This window comes from Balaenoptera ricei, chromosome 10 (genome assembly GCF_028023285.1).
Source record: "Balaenoptera ricei isolate mBalRic1 chromosome 10, mBalRic1.hap2, whole genome shotgun sequence".
Taxonomy (NCBI): domain Eukaryota; kingdom Metazoa; phylum Chordata; class Mammalia; order Artiodactyla; family Balaenopteridae; genus Balaenoptera; species Balaenoptera ricei.
The window spans coordinates 80246535-80260129 of NC_082648.1; the positions used below are offsets into that span (position 1 = coordinate 80246535).

General features: G+C 36.7%; 1 protein-coding gene across 4 annotated transcripts in view; it reads right to left on the bottom strand.

Annotated features, from left to right (window-relative positions):
* Window positions 1–13595, bottom strand: part of CEP83 (centrosomal protein 83) — a 140861-nt gene that overhangs the window by 71419 nt on the left and 55847 nt on the right. For 3 of the 4 annotated variants that reach the window (XM_059934742.1, XM_059934741.1, XM_059934743.1), the window contains exons 2-4: window positions 1031–1356; window positions 605–877; window positions 21–171 (exon numbers count right to left, since the gene is read on the bottom strand). In XM_059934742.1, the coding sequence (XP_059790725.1) occupies window positions 21–171; window positions 605–777 (324 nt within the window). In that variant the 5' untranslated portion in view covers window positions 778–877; window positions 1031–1356. The remainder of the gene's footprint in view (window positions 1–20; window positions 172–604; window positions 878–1030; window positions 1357–13595) is intronic. The other variant, XM_059934744.1, reaches the window with a different exon arrangement.

Consider the following 13595-nt stretch of genomic DNA (forward strand, 5'->3'; position numbering starts at 1 on the left):
ACTTGAATATATTTTCTTACCTGCAGCTTCATTTCTTCTAAGTCTTTAGTTTTCTCTACTAATTCCCCTCGTAGCTCTTCAAGCAGCAGCTGAAATTTTTCCTGGTGAGTTTGCTTTTCATTTAATAGGCGCTTGAGCTCATTTTGTGACTTCATGTACTCATCCTGCAACCTGATTTTTTAAAAAGAAGAATTTAAGTGTATGCTTTGCTTTCTAATCGCATTACTTTATGTGAAGTCAACCAACACTACAGAGCAAGATCAATATCATATATTCATTAAACTTACAAATATAATTGCTTTACAGTTTCATTTATTATTAACACTGTAATTTCTGAATGCAATTTTACTTTGAAGGGGAAAAAAACATATTTAGCCACCTAGATACATTTAATTTTATATGTCTTGCTACTTTCAAAACAAGACTTTTATAAATTTATAATCCACTTGATTTAAAGAAAATTTACTTGTATTTAAAAAGTTTTAAATGTATACTGTATACTGCAAAATAACAAAATTATACTGTATGTTCCAGAGCAAACATTCAGACAAAATAAAAATTTTTAATCAAGCCTCTCACTTCCAAATTTAAGTAATTTATTTACCTTGTATGTTCAGCTTTCAGAGTCTGATAATTAGTTTTATGATGTTCACATCGTAACCGTTCATCAATTAACATTTTTTGGAACTCAGATTGAGAACTGGTCAGCCCACTGTCTCCACCAGGAGGAAAAATGGTGGGAAAAGTGTCCATATTGGTAAGTGAGCTGACAACCATGTAAAAGCAAGTCTTGCTTTCTTATTGTCTTAGTTTTCTTTTCAAGAGTATTTTTCACTTTCTTCGTGCTAAGACAGAATCTCGGGAGGCCAAATTATACCTGAAGAGAGAAATACACTTAATTAGTGATCAGTGAACTCTTTCAGTATTATATATTTTTTATCACTTCTTATTATTCTCCTTATCATTTCTATAACAAACCCAATTTTCAGTTGTTCATAAAATAAAATTCAAGAATAAAGTTGAATCATACCTTAAATTTTCTTTACTTCCATGCAGTTTCTGTGCCCATCAAGGTCATATCTTCAAATATTAGCCTAACTAGATGTAACGACTCTTCCAGTATAGGTAGTCCCAGATTCACAAATCACCAATGTTTCCTGAAGTTACTGAGGTAAACTTCAAGAGTGGATTCTGGTACGAAATCCATACTCCGAAACCAGGGGAAAAGCTATTTGGAACTTGATAAGTGGCTGGGGAGAATCACAGTCTTCACAAAGATGACCTTCAGCATGTAATTATGTCTGTGATTAATGCTACAAAGGATCTTTTATTTGACACAAGGTGACTGCACTCAGGCTGCAGATTCAGAGAAGAAATCAGTCAACATATAAATATTGATCATCTATATATTATGCACTGTGCTAAGAACAGCAAAGTCAACCACCTCAGCTATCCCCAAAAGCACCAATCCAGGATTATGAAAGTAATCAAATGTTTGCTGTATCTAGAAGTAAAAAATGATGACACAGTGTTCTTACTGTAAATAATTAAAAACAAAAATTTTAATCAAAACAATTCTGTCCCTTTTAACTTCATTCATCTTTCTCAAAACTATTATATATATTTTTTCCTAACAGTACCTCCCTTAGTCATGGGTGATGATGAATTACCTTTTCTTACTACAAGAGACCATCTTTAGCCTACACAAACCAACCATTGAATTACTGAGTCTTGCTTGAACTACATCATTTCTGATAAATTAATGTGATGTCTACATGTTACATAAGAAGACTTTTAAACTAAAATTGAGGTTGCTTTGGTTTCCTGCTTTATCTATTTTAACAGAGGGGTAAAAGTCCTTCAAGGACACCTTACTCCTTATTCTTCGGTTAAATGTGACAAGGATTCAACCTTTGCAAATGCAGAGTGCACTGTTTGTAGCAGCTGCCACAACATAATCCTGTCAAGAATATACATTTGCCATGGAATTAATAAACTGGATCATAAAACTGGCATTTAACTTGACAGTAAAGTAAACATTCTCACTGACCCCTACCCTAAAATGAGAGTTAAGTCCTCACAGAAATAAAATTTACAAAGACCTGAAAGTTTCTGGAAAATAAAATTAAAATGATTTATCTCCTTCCCTCTTGGCACTGAAATATTCACTAGACGTACTTTCCAAGACTTCACTAATTTCAGAATATCCCTTTCTCAATCACCACCACCATTACCTCATCTCCAATTCTAGTTTCTATGCAAACATATGTGTACTGCCCTCTTGTATTTTCCCAAACCAGGAGGATTTCTCCTGTTCCAAGATGATGTTTGCAATTTCATTACTTTTTAATATGTTAATTTTTTGAATAATAAAGCTAGAATATACCAACACACATCACCAGTAGGTACCACACCCAAACGCATGATATACTTTCCCCTCATACCACAAAAAATACCATGTTAATTTGCATGCGTACACAAACACACACACACACACACACACACATCTATAGTAAGCTTTCTGCAAAGTTACCTGTATCAAAATGATAAATCTGCTTATCCCTTGGCCCAATCCTAGGAATTTATTCTATGACAATAGCTGGATGAGTACCCAAATGTAATTACTATATAAGAATATTCTTTGTGACTTTTTTTTAATTAAAAAAATGAAAAAATCAGAAATAAGCTAAACTTCCACAAATAAAGGTTTACCTATACTATTCATTAAAAAGGACAAGTTAGATCTATCCCCACAGCATGGTGAAGAGTATAAATGACAGATACACACAAACATATGTTTACATACACATAAAAAGAGTCAAATAGTGGTACACCAAGCAGCGAATAGTGGTAACTTCTGGGGAAATAATAATGGGGGGACTCCCTGACAGGAAAACTTGCACCTTGCACTTTCAACATTTTACTGTTAAATTTTCTTTTTAACAACTACAAACTGTTTTTCAGATAATGAACAATTCTATCACCCTGTATTCAAATTATCTGAAACCAAATTCATTACCCTTGCTTTCAATCTACCTTCAACATCCTTACTTTCCAGCTTCTGATATTGATACCAGTATTATGCTACCATTCATCCACACTTACAACCTCAAAGCCTTCTCTGCTTTCTCTCTCAACTTCCCATGTATGAACAACAAATTTTCTTTAAAATGCATTCCATTCTCTCCATTCCTACTTAACCACAAAAAGTCAAGCTTGTATCATCTCGTAACTAGACTATTAGAGCTTTTTATTAGCCCTGCTTCCAATATTTTCTCTCTAGTCTACCCTCCAAACACTGCCAGGTTAATAGTCAGAAACTGTTATTTGATTTCTCATTCTCACTTAAAAGCTCCCATATGAGACAAAATCAAAACACCCCAGTCTTTCAAAGCACTACACAATCAGCCCCAATCTACCTTGTGTAATCTCATTTCCTACCATCTGCCAAGAATATTCTACTCCAGCTAGCCCCTGAATAAATATGCACATCACACCTTTGTTCACACAGATTTTCTCCTCATTTGTGAACCCTATACTAATGAAAATGGACTCTAGTATGCACGATAATCACTAACTTTTCTCTATTTCTGTGATGATTGAATATAAATAGGCTTAAACACAGTAGTTAGATACTGGAAAGAAATCCTTGACTCAAAGTTATGAGCCCCTGGGTTGCATTTGCCAATAGCCTTTTCCAGAATTTTCTCCTCTATGGATAGTTAAGAATCACAGAAAACTATCTGCCAATTTGTGTGAATCTAACCAAGGTCAGAATGAATTGTTTATCTGTTTTCAAGTACTCTGCACATATAACATATACAGTTCTCTAATTCAGTAGTAATCAACTTATCAATAATAATCTTGAAAAATATAGTATGGTAGTCCTCCAAATAGATATCTAGTGTCATAGATAGAAAGGCCTCATAAAACAATTCTTTCTCTGACCTTCAAAAGTGGTCCATCATTCTATATTCAAGGTTACAAAGAAAGAACTTCTATTTTTTTATACTAATTATATAAGGACATTTTTAGCTAAAAATGGAAAACCCCAACTCAGTTACCATATAATCTATCTCTTATACCAAGAAATCTGAAGACAGTCTTCTATTACCAGTAATAGAGGATTAAGTAATTTGGATCAAGCCTCCCACTAAGGACAGCAAGAAAAGCTGGATACATACTTTTTTAAAATCAGCTTGAAGACACTGGAAAACAAAAGAATAAATATTTACTGAGATGGGAACGGGGGAAGATATGGATGCAGAGAGATGAGACTGGCACTTGGAACCACCCTTCCGCTAGAGGCATCTGTCAATTCCAGAGAGGTAGCTGGGAGATTGAATGCCCTGGGACAGTCTTTAAATTCAAAGGAAGATATATTAGATCAGCAAGGAGTGGAGAAGCCCTGGTGAACACCCTTCATTTTGGATAGAGACTTCAAAGGCTGCCTCTTAGGAATAAGGGTATTTCAGAAGAAAGATATTAGACTAGACCTCAAATTGCTCTAAAAAATAAATATGTGACACATACACACATGTAAAAATCCATGGGAAGATAAGGTAACATGAATTAAAGCCACAGAAACAACAGACGATAGGCAGACACACAGGGTCTCACTATTAAAAGAGATAGCAGACAATGACTCTAAAAGAATTTTTTAAATTCTAATTGTGTACAAAGCAATAGAAAAGAAGGTTGAGAAATCTGGGAAAGGATTAGAAACCATTAAAAGAAACCAATGGAAACTCTAAACTTGAAAAATATGATAACCAAAATTAAGAGCTCAACTGAGTGGGTAAAACAGCCCAGATTAGACATAGTTTAGGAAGGAATTGGAAGATAGCTTAAAAGAATATGTTCAAGATAAAGTAGAAAGAGAAACAAGGATGGAAAACATAGAAAAGAAGGAAAGAAATACAGAGAATAAAGTTAAAATGTCACTTTAACAGACATGAAATTGGAGTCCCAGAAAGAAAGGAGAGAATAGAGCAGAAGCAATATCTTAAAAAAAAAAGAAACAAACCAGTTTGACATCATCACCAAACTGAGGAAAGGTATCAATTCTCAGATATAAAAAGCCCTACAGGGACTTCCCTGGTGGTCCAGTGGCTAAGACTCCATGCTCCCAATGCAGGGGGCCCAGTTTCAATCCCTAGTCAGGGAACTAGATCCTACATGCCACAACTAAGAGTTCACATGCCACAACTAAAGATCCTGCATGCCGCAACTAAAAAAAAAAAAAGATCCTGTATGTTGCAACTAAAGATCCCACGTGCCTCAACTAAGACCCGACACTGCCAAATGAATAAATACCAAAAAAGAAAGTCCTACAATCCCAAAGCACATAAATAAAAAGAAATCCACACCTACGCACATCACATTAAGACAGCTAAAAACCAAAAATAAAGGGAAGATCTTAAAATCAGGCAGAAAGAGACAAAGTGCATGCAAATAAGAGCAACAAAAAGACAGAAGTGACTTCAAGAGTGAAGGCCAGAACACAATGTAGAGTGCTGAAAGAAAACAACTGCCAAACTAACATTTGATAAATACAGAAATACTACAACTTTGAAGAATGATGGTAAAACAAAGACATTTTCAGAGAAACAAAATAAATTCATCTCTAAAGATGTACACTAAATAAACAGTCAAGGACTTTTCATACACAACGAAAATTCTTAGATGTGAACGTGACAATGCAGAAAGAAAGGCATACTTAATGGTAAGAAAAATAGCTTTCCCAGTAAGAACAAGAACAAGCAAGGCTGTCCCTTCTCACCACTCCTTTTCAAAACTGTACTGGATGGCACTCAGCTAACACAGTAAGAAAAGTAAAAGGCATACAAAAAGAAAAGGAAGAAATAAAACTATCTTTGTTTGCAGACGACATGATCGTCCACGAAGGAGAGCCAAAAGAATCAATTAAAAAAACAATTCCCCTAGGGGCTTCTGTGGTGGCACAGTGGTTAAGAATCCACCTGCCAATGCAGGGGACATGGGTTCGAGCCCTGGTCCAGGAAGATCCTACATGCCGCGGAGCAACTAAGCCCATGCGCCACAACTACTGAGCCTGCGCTCTAGAGCCCGCATGCCAGAACTACTGAAGCCCACACACCTAGAGGCTGTGCTCTGCAACAAGAGAAGCCACCGCAATGAGAAGCCCGCGCACCACAACAAAGAGTAGCCCCCGCTCACTGCAACTAGAGAAAGCCCACGCGCAGCAACGAAGACCCAAAGCAGCCAAAAATAAATAAATAAAACAAATAAATTTATTTTTTTAAAAAAGGCAATTCCCCAAACTAATAAGCAATTACAACACAATTGCAGGATAGAAGATTAATATACAAAAGTCACTTTCTTCCAACAGCATTAAACAAATGGAATTTGAAACTTAAAACAATACCATTTACATTAAAACCCCCCAAAAATGAAACAGGTATAAATCTAACAAAATACGTATAAGATTTCCCTGAGGAAAATGATAAAACTTTGATGAAAGAAGTCAAAGAATTAAATAAACAATAAATTATTTTAAACATCTTTATTGGAATATAACTGCTTTACATTGTTGTGTTAGTATCTGCTGTATAATAAGTGAATCAGCTATATGTGTACCTATATCCCCATATCCCCTCCCTCTTGCATCTCCCTCCCACCCTCCCTATCCCACCCCTCTAGGTGGTCACAAAGCACTGAGCTGATCTCCCTGTTTTGTGCGGCTGCTTCCCACTAGCTATCTATTTTACATTTGGTAGTGTATATATGTCCATGCCACTCTCTCACTTCGTCCCAGTTTACCCTTCCCCCTCCCCATGTCCTAAAGTTCATTCTCTATGTCTGCATCTTTACTCCTTTCCTGCCCCTAGGTTCTTCAGAACCATTTTTTTTTTTAAGATTCCATATATATGCGTTAGCATACTGTATTTGTTTTTCTCCTTCTGACTTACTTCACTCTGTATGACAGACCGTAGGTCCATCTACCTCACTACAAATAACTCAATTTCGTTTCTTTTTATGGCTGGGTAATATTCCATTGTATATATGTGCCACATCTCCTTTATCCATTCATCTGTCAATGGACACTTAGATTGCTTCCATGTCCTGGCTATTGTAAATACAGCTGCAGTGAACACTGTGGTACATGACTCATTTTGAATTATGGTTTTCAAAGGGTATATGCACAGTAGTGGGATTGCTGGCTCGTACGGTAGTTCTATTTTTAGTTTTTTGAGGAACCTCCATACTGTTCTCAATAGTGGCTGCATCAATTTATATTCCCACAAAGAGTGCAAGAGGGTTCCCTTTTCTCCACACCCTCTCCAGCATTTACTGTTTCTAGATTTTTTGATGATGGCCATTCTGACCTGTGTGTGGTGATACCTCATTGTAGTTTTGATTTGCATTTTGCTAATGATTAGTGATGTTGAGCAACCTTTCATGTGTTTGTTGGCAATCTGTATATCTTCTTTAGAGAAATGTGTATTTAGGTGTTCTGCCCATTTTTGGATTGGGTTGTTTGTTTTATTGATATTGAGCTGCATGAGCTGCTTGTATATTTTGGAGATTAATCCTTTGTCCGTTGATTCGTTTGCAAATGTTTTCTCCCATTTTGAGGGTTGTCTTTTTGTCTTGTTTATGGTTTCCTTTGCTGTGCAAAAGCGTTTAAGTTTCATTAGGTCCCATTTGTTTATTTTTCTTTTTATTTCCATCTCTCTAGGAGGTGGGTCAAAAAAATCTTGCTGTCATTTATGTCATAGAATGCTCTGCCTATGTTTTCCTCTAAGAGTTTTATACTGTCTGGCCTTATATTTAGGTCTCTAATCCATTTTGAGTTTATTTTTGTGTATGGTGTTAGGGAGTGTTCTAATTTCATTCTTTTACATGTAGTTGTCCAGTTTTCCCAGCACCACTTATTGAAGACGCTGTCTTTTCTCCATTGTATATTCTTGCCTCCTTTGTCATAGATTAGTTGACCATAGGTGTGTGGGTTTATCTCTGGGCTTTCTATTCTGTTCCATTGATCTATATTTCTGTTTTTGTGCCAGTACCATACTGTCTTGATAACTGTAGCTTTCTAGTATAGTCTGAAGTCAGGAAGCCTGATTCCTCCAGCTCCGTTTTTCTTTCTCAAGATTGCTTTGGCTATTCGGGGTCTTTTGTGTTTCCATACAAATTGTGAAACTTTTGGTTCTACTTCTCTGAAAAATGCCATTGGTAGTTTGATAGGGATTGCATTGAATCTGTAGATTGCTTTCGGTAATACAGTCATTTTCACAATATTGATTCTTCCAATCCAAGAACATGGTATATCTCCCCATCTGTTGGTATCATCTTTAATTTCTTTCATCAGTGTCTTATAGTTTTCTGCATACAAGTCTTTTGTCTCCTTAGGTAGGTTTATTCCTAGGTATTTTATTCTTTTTGTTACAATGGTAAATGGGAGTGTTTCCTTAATTTCTCTTTCAGATTTTTCATCATTAGTGTATAGGAATGCAAATGATTTCTGTCCATTAATTTTGTATCCTGCAACTTTACCAAATTCATTGATTAGCTCTAGTAGTTCTCTGGTAGCATCTTTAGGATTCTCTATGTATAATATCATGTCATCTGCAAACCGTGACAGTTTTACTTCTTCTTTTCCGATTTGGATTCCATTTATTTGTTTTCTGTCTTTGATTGTTGTGGCTGAAACTTCCAAAACTATGTTGAATAATGGTGGTGAGAGTGGGCAACCTTGTCTTGTTCCTGATCTTAGTGGAAATCATTTCAGTTTTTCACCACTGAGAATGATGTTGGCTGTGGGTTTGTTATATATGGCCTTTATTATGTTGAGGTAAGTTCCCTCATGCCTACTTTCTGGAGGGTTTTTATCATAAATCAGTGATGAATTTTGTCGAAAGCTTTTTCTGCATCTATTGAGATGATCATATGGTTTTTATCCTTCAATTTGTTAATGTGGTGCATCACATTAATTGATTTGCATACATTGAAGAATCCTTGCATTCCTGGGATAAACCCAACTTGATCATGGTGTATGATCCTTTTAATGTGTTGCTGGATTCTGTTTGCTAGTATTTTGTTGAGGAGCTTTGAATCTACGTTCATCAGTGATATTGGCCGGTAGTCTTCTTTTTTTGTGACATCTTTGCCTGGTTTTGGTATCAGGGTGATGGTAGCCTCACAGAATGAGTTTGGGAGTGTTTCTCCCTCTATTATATTTTGGAAGAGTTTGAGAAGGATAGGTGTTAGCTCTTCTCTAAATGTTTGATAGAATTTGCCTGTGAAGCCATCTGGTCCTGGGCTTCTGTTTGTTGGAAGACTTTTCATCAGAGTTTCAATTTCAGTGCTTGTGATTGGTCTGTTTATATTTCCTATCTCTTCCTGGTTCAGTCTCGGAGGGCTGTGTTTTTCTAAGAATTTGTCCATTTCTTCCAGGTTGTCCATTTTACTGGCATATAGTTGCCTGTAGTAGTCTCTCATGATCCTTTATATTTCTGCAGTGTCAGTTGTTACTTCTCGTTCTTCATTTCTAATTCTGTTGATTTGAGTCTTCTCCCTTTTTTTCTTGATAAATCTGGCTAATGGTTTTATCAATTTTGTTTATCTTCTCAAAGAACCAGCTTTTAGTTTTATTAATCTTTGCTATCATTTCCTTCATTTCTTTTTCATTTATTTCTGATCTGATCTTTAAGATGATTTCTTTCCTTCTGCTAACTTTGGGGTTTTTTTTGTTCTTCTTTCTCTAATTGCTTTAGGTATAAGGTTAGGTTGTTTATTTGAGATTTTTCTTGTTTCTTGAGGTAGGATTGTATTGCTATGAACTTCCCTCTTAGAACTGCTTTTGCTGCTTCCCATAGGTTTTGGGCCATCGTGTTTTCACTGTCATTTCTTTCCAGGTATTTTTTGATTTCCTCTTTGATTTCTTCAGTGATCTCTTTGTTATTTAGTAGCGTATTGTTTAGCTTCCGTGTGTTTGTATTCTTTACAGTTTTTTTTCCCTGTAATTGACATCTTGTCTCATAGCATTGTGGTCGGAAAAGATACTTGATACGATTTCAATTTTCTTAAATTTACCAAGGCTTGATTTGTGACCCAAGATATGATCTATCCTGGAGGATGTTCCATGGAGCACTTGAGAAGAAAGTGTATTCTGTTGTTTTTACATGGAATATCCTATAAATATCAGTTAAGTCCATCTTGTTCAATGTCTCATTTAAAGCTTGTGTTTCCTTATTTATTTTCATTTTGGTTGATCTGTCCATTGGTGAAAGTGGAGTGTTAAAGTCCCATACTATGATTGTATTACTGTCAATTTCCCCTTTTATGGCTGTTAGCATTTGCCTTATGTATTGAGGCGTTCCTATGTTGGGTGCATAAATATTTACAACTGTTATATCTTCTTCTTGGATTGATCCCTTAATCATTATGTAATGTCCTTCTTTGTCTCTTGTAATAGTCTTAATTTTAAAGTCCATTTTGTCTGATATGAGAATTGCTACTCCAGCTTTCTTCTGATTTCCATTTGCATGGAATATCTTTTTCCATCCCCTCACTTTCAGTCTGTATGTGTCCCTAGGTCTGAAGTGGGTCTCTTGTAGACAGCATATATACGGGTCTAGTTTTTGTATCCATTCAGCCAGTCTATGTCTTTTGGTGGGAGCACTTAATCCATTTACATTTAAGGTAATTATCGATAAGTATGTTCCTATTACCATTTTCTTAATTGTTTTGGGTTTGTCATTGTAGGTCTTTTCCTTCTCTTGTGTTTCCTGCCTAGAGAAGTTCCTTTAGCATTTGTTGTAAAGCTGGTTTGGTGGTGCTGAATTCTCTTAGCTTTTGCTTGTCTGTAAAGGTTTTAATTTCTCCATCGAATCTGAATGAGACCCTTCCTGGGTAGAGTAATCTTGGTTGTAGGTTTTTCCCTTTCATCACTTTAAATATGTCCTGCCACTCCCTTCTGGCTTGCACAATTTCTGCTGAAAGATCATCTGTTAACCTTATGGTGATTCCCTTGCATGTTATTTGTTGCTTTTCCCTTGTTGCTTTTAATATTTTTCTTTGTATTTAATTTTTGATAGTTTGATTAATATGTGTCTTGGCGTGTTTCTCCTTGGATTTATCCTGTATGGGACTCTCTGTGCCTCCTCGACTTGATTGACTATTTCCTTTCCCATATTAGGGAGTTTTCAAGTATAATCTCTTCAAATATTTTCTCAGTACCTTTCTTTTTCTCTTCTTCTTCTGGGACCCCTATAATTCGAATGTTGGTGCATTTAATGGTGTCCCAGAGGTCTCTGAGACTGTCCTCAATTCTTTTCATTCTTTTTTCTTTATTCTCCTCTGCAGTAATCATTTCCACTATTTTATCTTCCAGATCACTTATCCGTTCTTCTGCCTCAGTTTTTCTGCTATTGATTCCTCTTAGAGAATTTTTAATTTCATTTATTGTGTTGTTCATCATTGTTTGTTTGCTCTTTAATTCTTCTAGGTCCTTGTTAAACGTTTCTTGTATTTTCTCCATTCTATTTCCAAGATTTTGGAATCATCTTTACTATCATTACTCTGAATTCTTTTTCAGGTACACTGCCTATTTCCTCTTCATTTGTTTGGTCTGGTGGGTTTCTACCTTGCTCCTTCATCTGCTGGATAGTTCTCTGTCTTCTCATTTTGCTTAACTTACTGTGTTTGGGGTCTCCTTTGTGCAGGCTGCAGGTTCGTAGTTCCCATTGCTTTTGGTGTCTGCCCCCACGGGGTAAGGTTGGTTCAGTGGGCTGTGTAGGCTTCCTGGTGGAGGGGACTGGTGCCTGCGTTCTGGTGGATGAGGCTGGATCTTGTCTTTCTGGTGGGCAGGACCAAGTCCAGTGGTATGTTTTGGGGTGTCTGTGAACTTAGTATGATTTTAGGCAGGCTCTCTGCTAATGGGTGGGGTTGTGTTCCTGTCTTGGTAGTTGTTTGGCATGGGGTGTCCAGCACTGGAGCTTTCTGGTCATTGAGTGGAGCTGGGTCTTAGCATTGAGACAGGGATCTCTGGGAGAGCTCTCGCCGACTGATATTACGTGGGGCCGGGAGGTCTCTGGTGGTCCAATGTCCTGAACTCGGCTCTCCCACCTCTGAGGCTCAGGCCTGACACCCAGCCGCAGCACCAAGACCCGGTCAGCCGCACGGCTCCTGTAAGTGGAATCATACGGTATTTGTCTTTTTGTTACTGGCTTATTCCATTTAGCACAATGTCCTCAAGGTTCATCCATGTTGTAGCATATGTCAGAATTGCCTTCCTCAGGAGTCTCCTCAACAGTCCACTTGGCCAGCGTGTTCCTCTCCCCGGCCTCACAGAAGAAACCTTTGTTCTCTGTGTTCCTTTCGCTCTTTGGCCTTACCCTAAAAGAGACTTTTCACACCTTAACTATTTGTCTTTTTTTGCTCCAGGTATCCCTCACAGCACGTGCTCTTTGCCAGTGGTTACCAATTTCCTTTACAGTTCCCGTGCTAGGCTCTGAGGAGCCTCCTCTCTCCCACCTCGGGGCAAAGGGCTGGCAACAATAAAATGTTTATATTCATGGATAGGAAGACTAAATATGGCCAAGATGTCAGTTCTTCCCAACTTGATAGATGGATTCTATACCATCCCAACAAGTTATCATGTGGATATCAACAAACTGATTCTAAAATTTATATGGAAAGGCAAAAGATCCAGAATAGCCAACATAATATTGAAGAAGAACAAAGTTAGAGAACTGACACTACCCAACTTCAAGACTTACTATATAAGCAACAATAATCAAGACAATATGATATCAGCCAAAGAACAGGCAAACAGATCAATGGAAAAGAACAGAGAGTCCAGAAACACACTAAATTATAGTCAACTGATCTTTGACAAAAGAGCACATGCAAAAATAACACACATAAAAAAAACGTGAATCTAGGCACAGACCTTACACCCTTCACATAATTAGCTCAAATGGACTATATACCTCAATGTAAAATGCAAAACTATCAAATTCTGAGAACATAGGAGAAAATCTACATGACCTTAAGTACGGCAATGACTTTTTAGATACAACACCATAGGCAAGATTCATGAAAAAAAATTGACAAGTTAGACTTCATTAAAATTAAAAACTTCTACTCTACAAAAGACACTGTCAAGAGAATAAGAAGAGAAGCCACAGACTGGGAGAAAATATTTGCAAAAGATATATCTGATAAAAGACTGTTATCCAAAATATACAAAGAACTCAAACTCAACAATAAGAAAACAACTGGATTAAAAAATGGGCCAAACATCTCACCAAAGAAGATACACAAAAGCAAATAAGCACATGAAAAGATACTGGACATCACATGTCATTAGTGAATTGCAAATTAAAGCAACAATGAGATATCACCACACACCTATTAGAATGAACTAAACCCAAACACTGACAACACCAAATGCTAGTGAGGATGTGGAGCAACAGAAACTCTAATTCATTATTCTTACCATACAATCCAGCAACTGCACTCCTTGGTATTTACCCAAATGAGTTGAAAACTTACATCCAACAAAAACCGGCACACAGATGTTTATAGCAGCTTTATTCATAATTCCC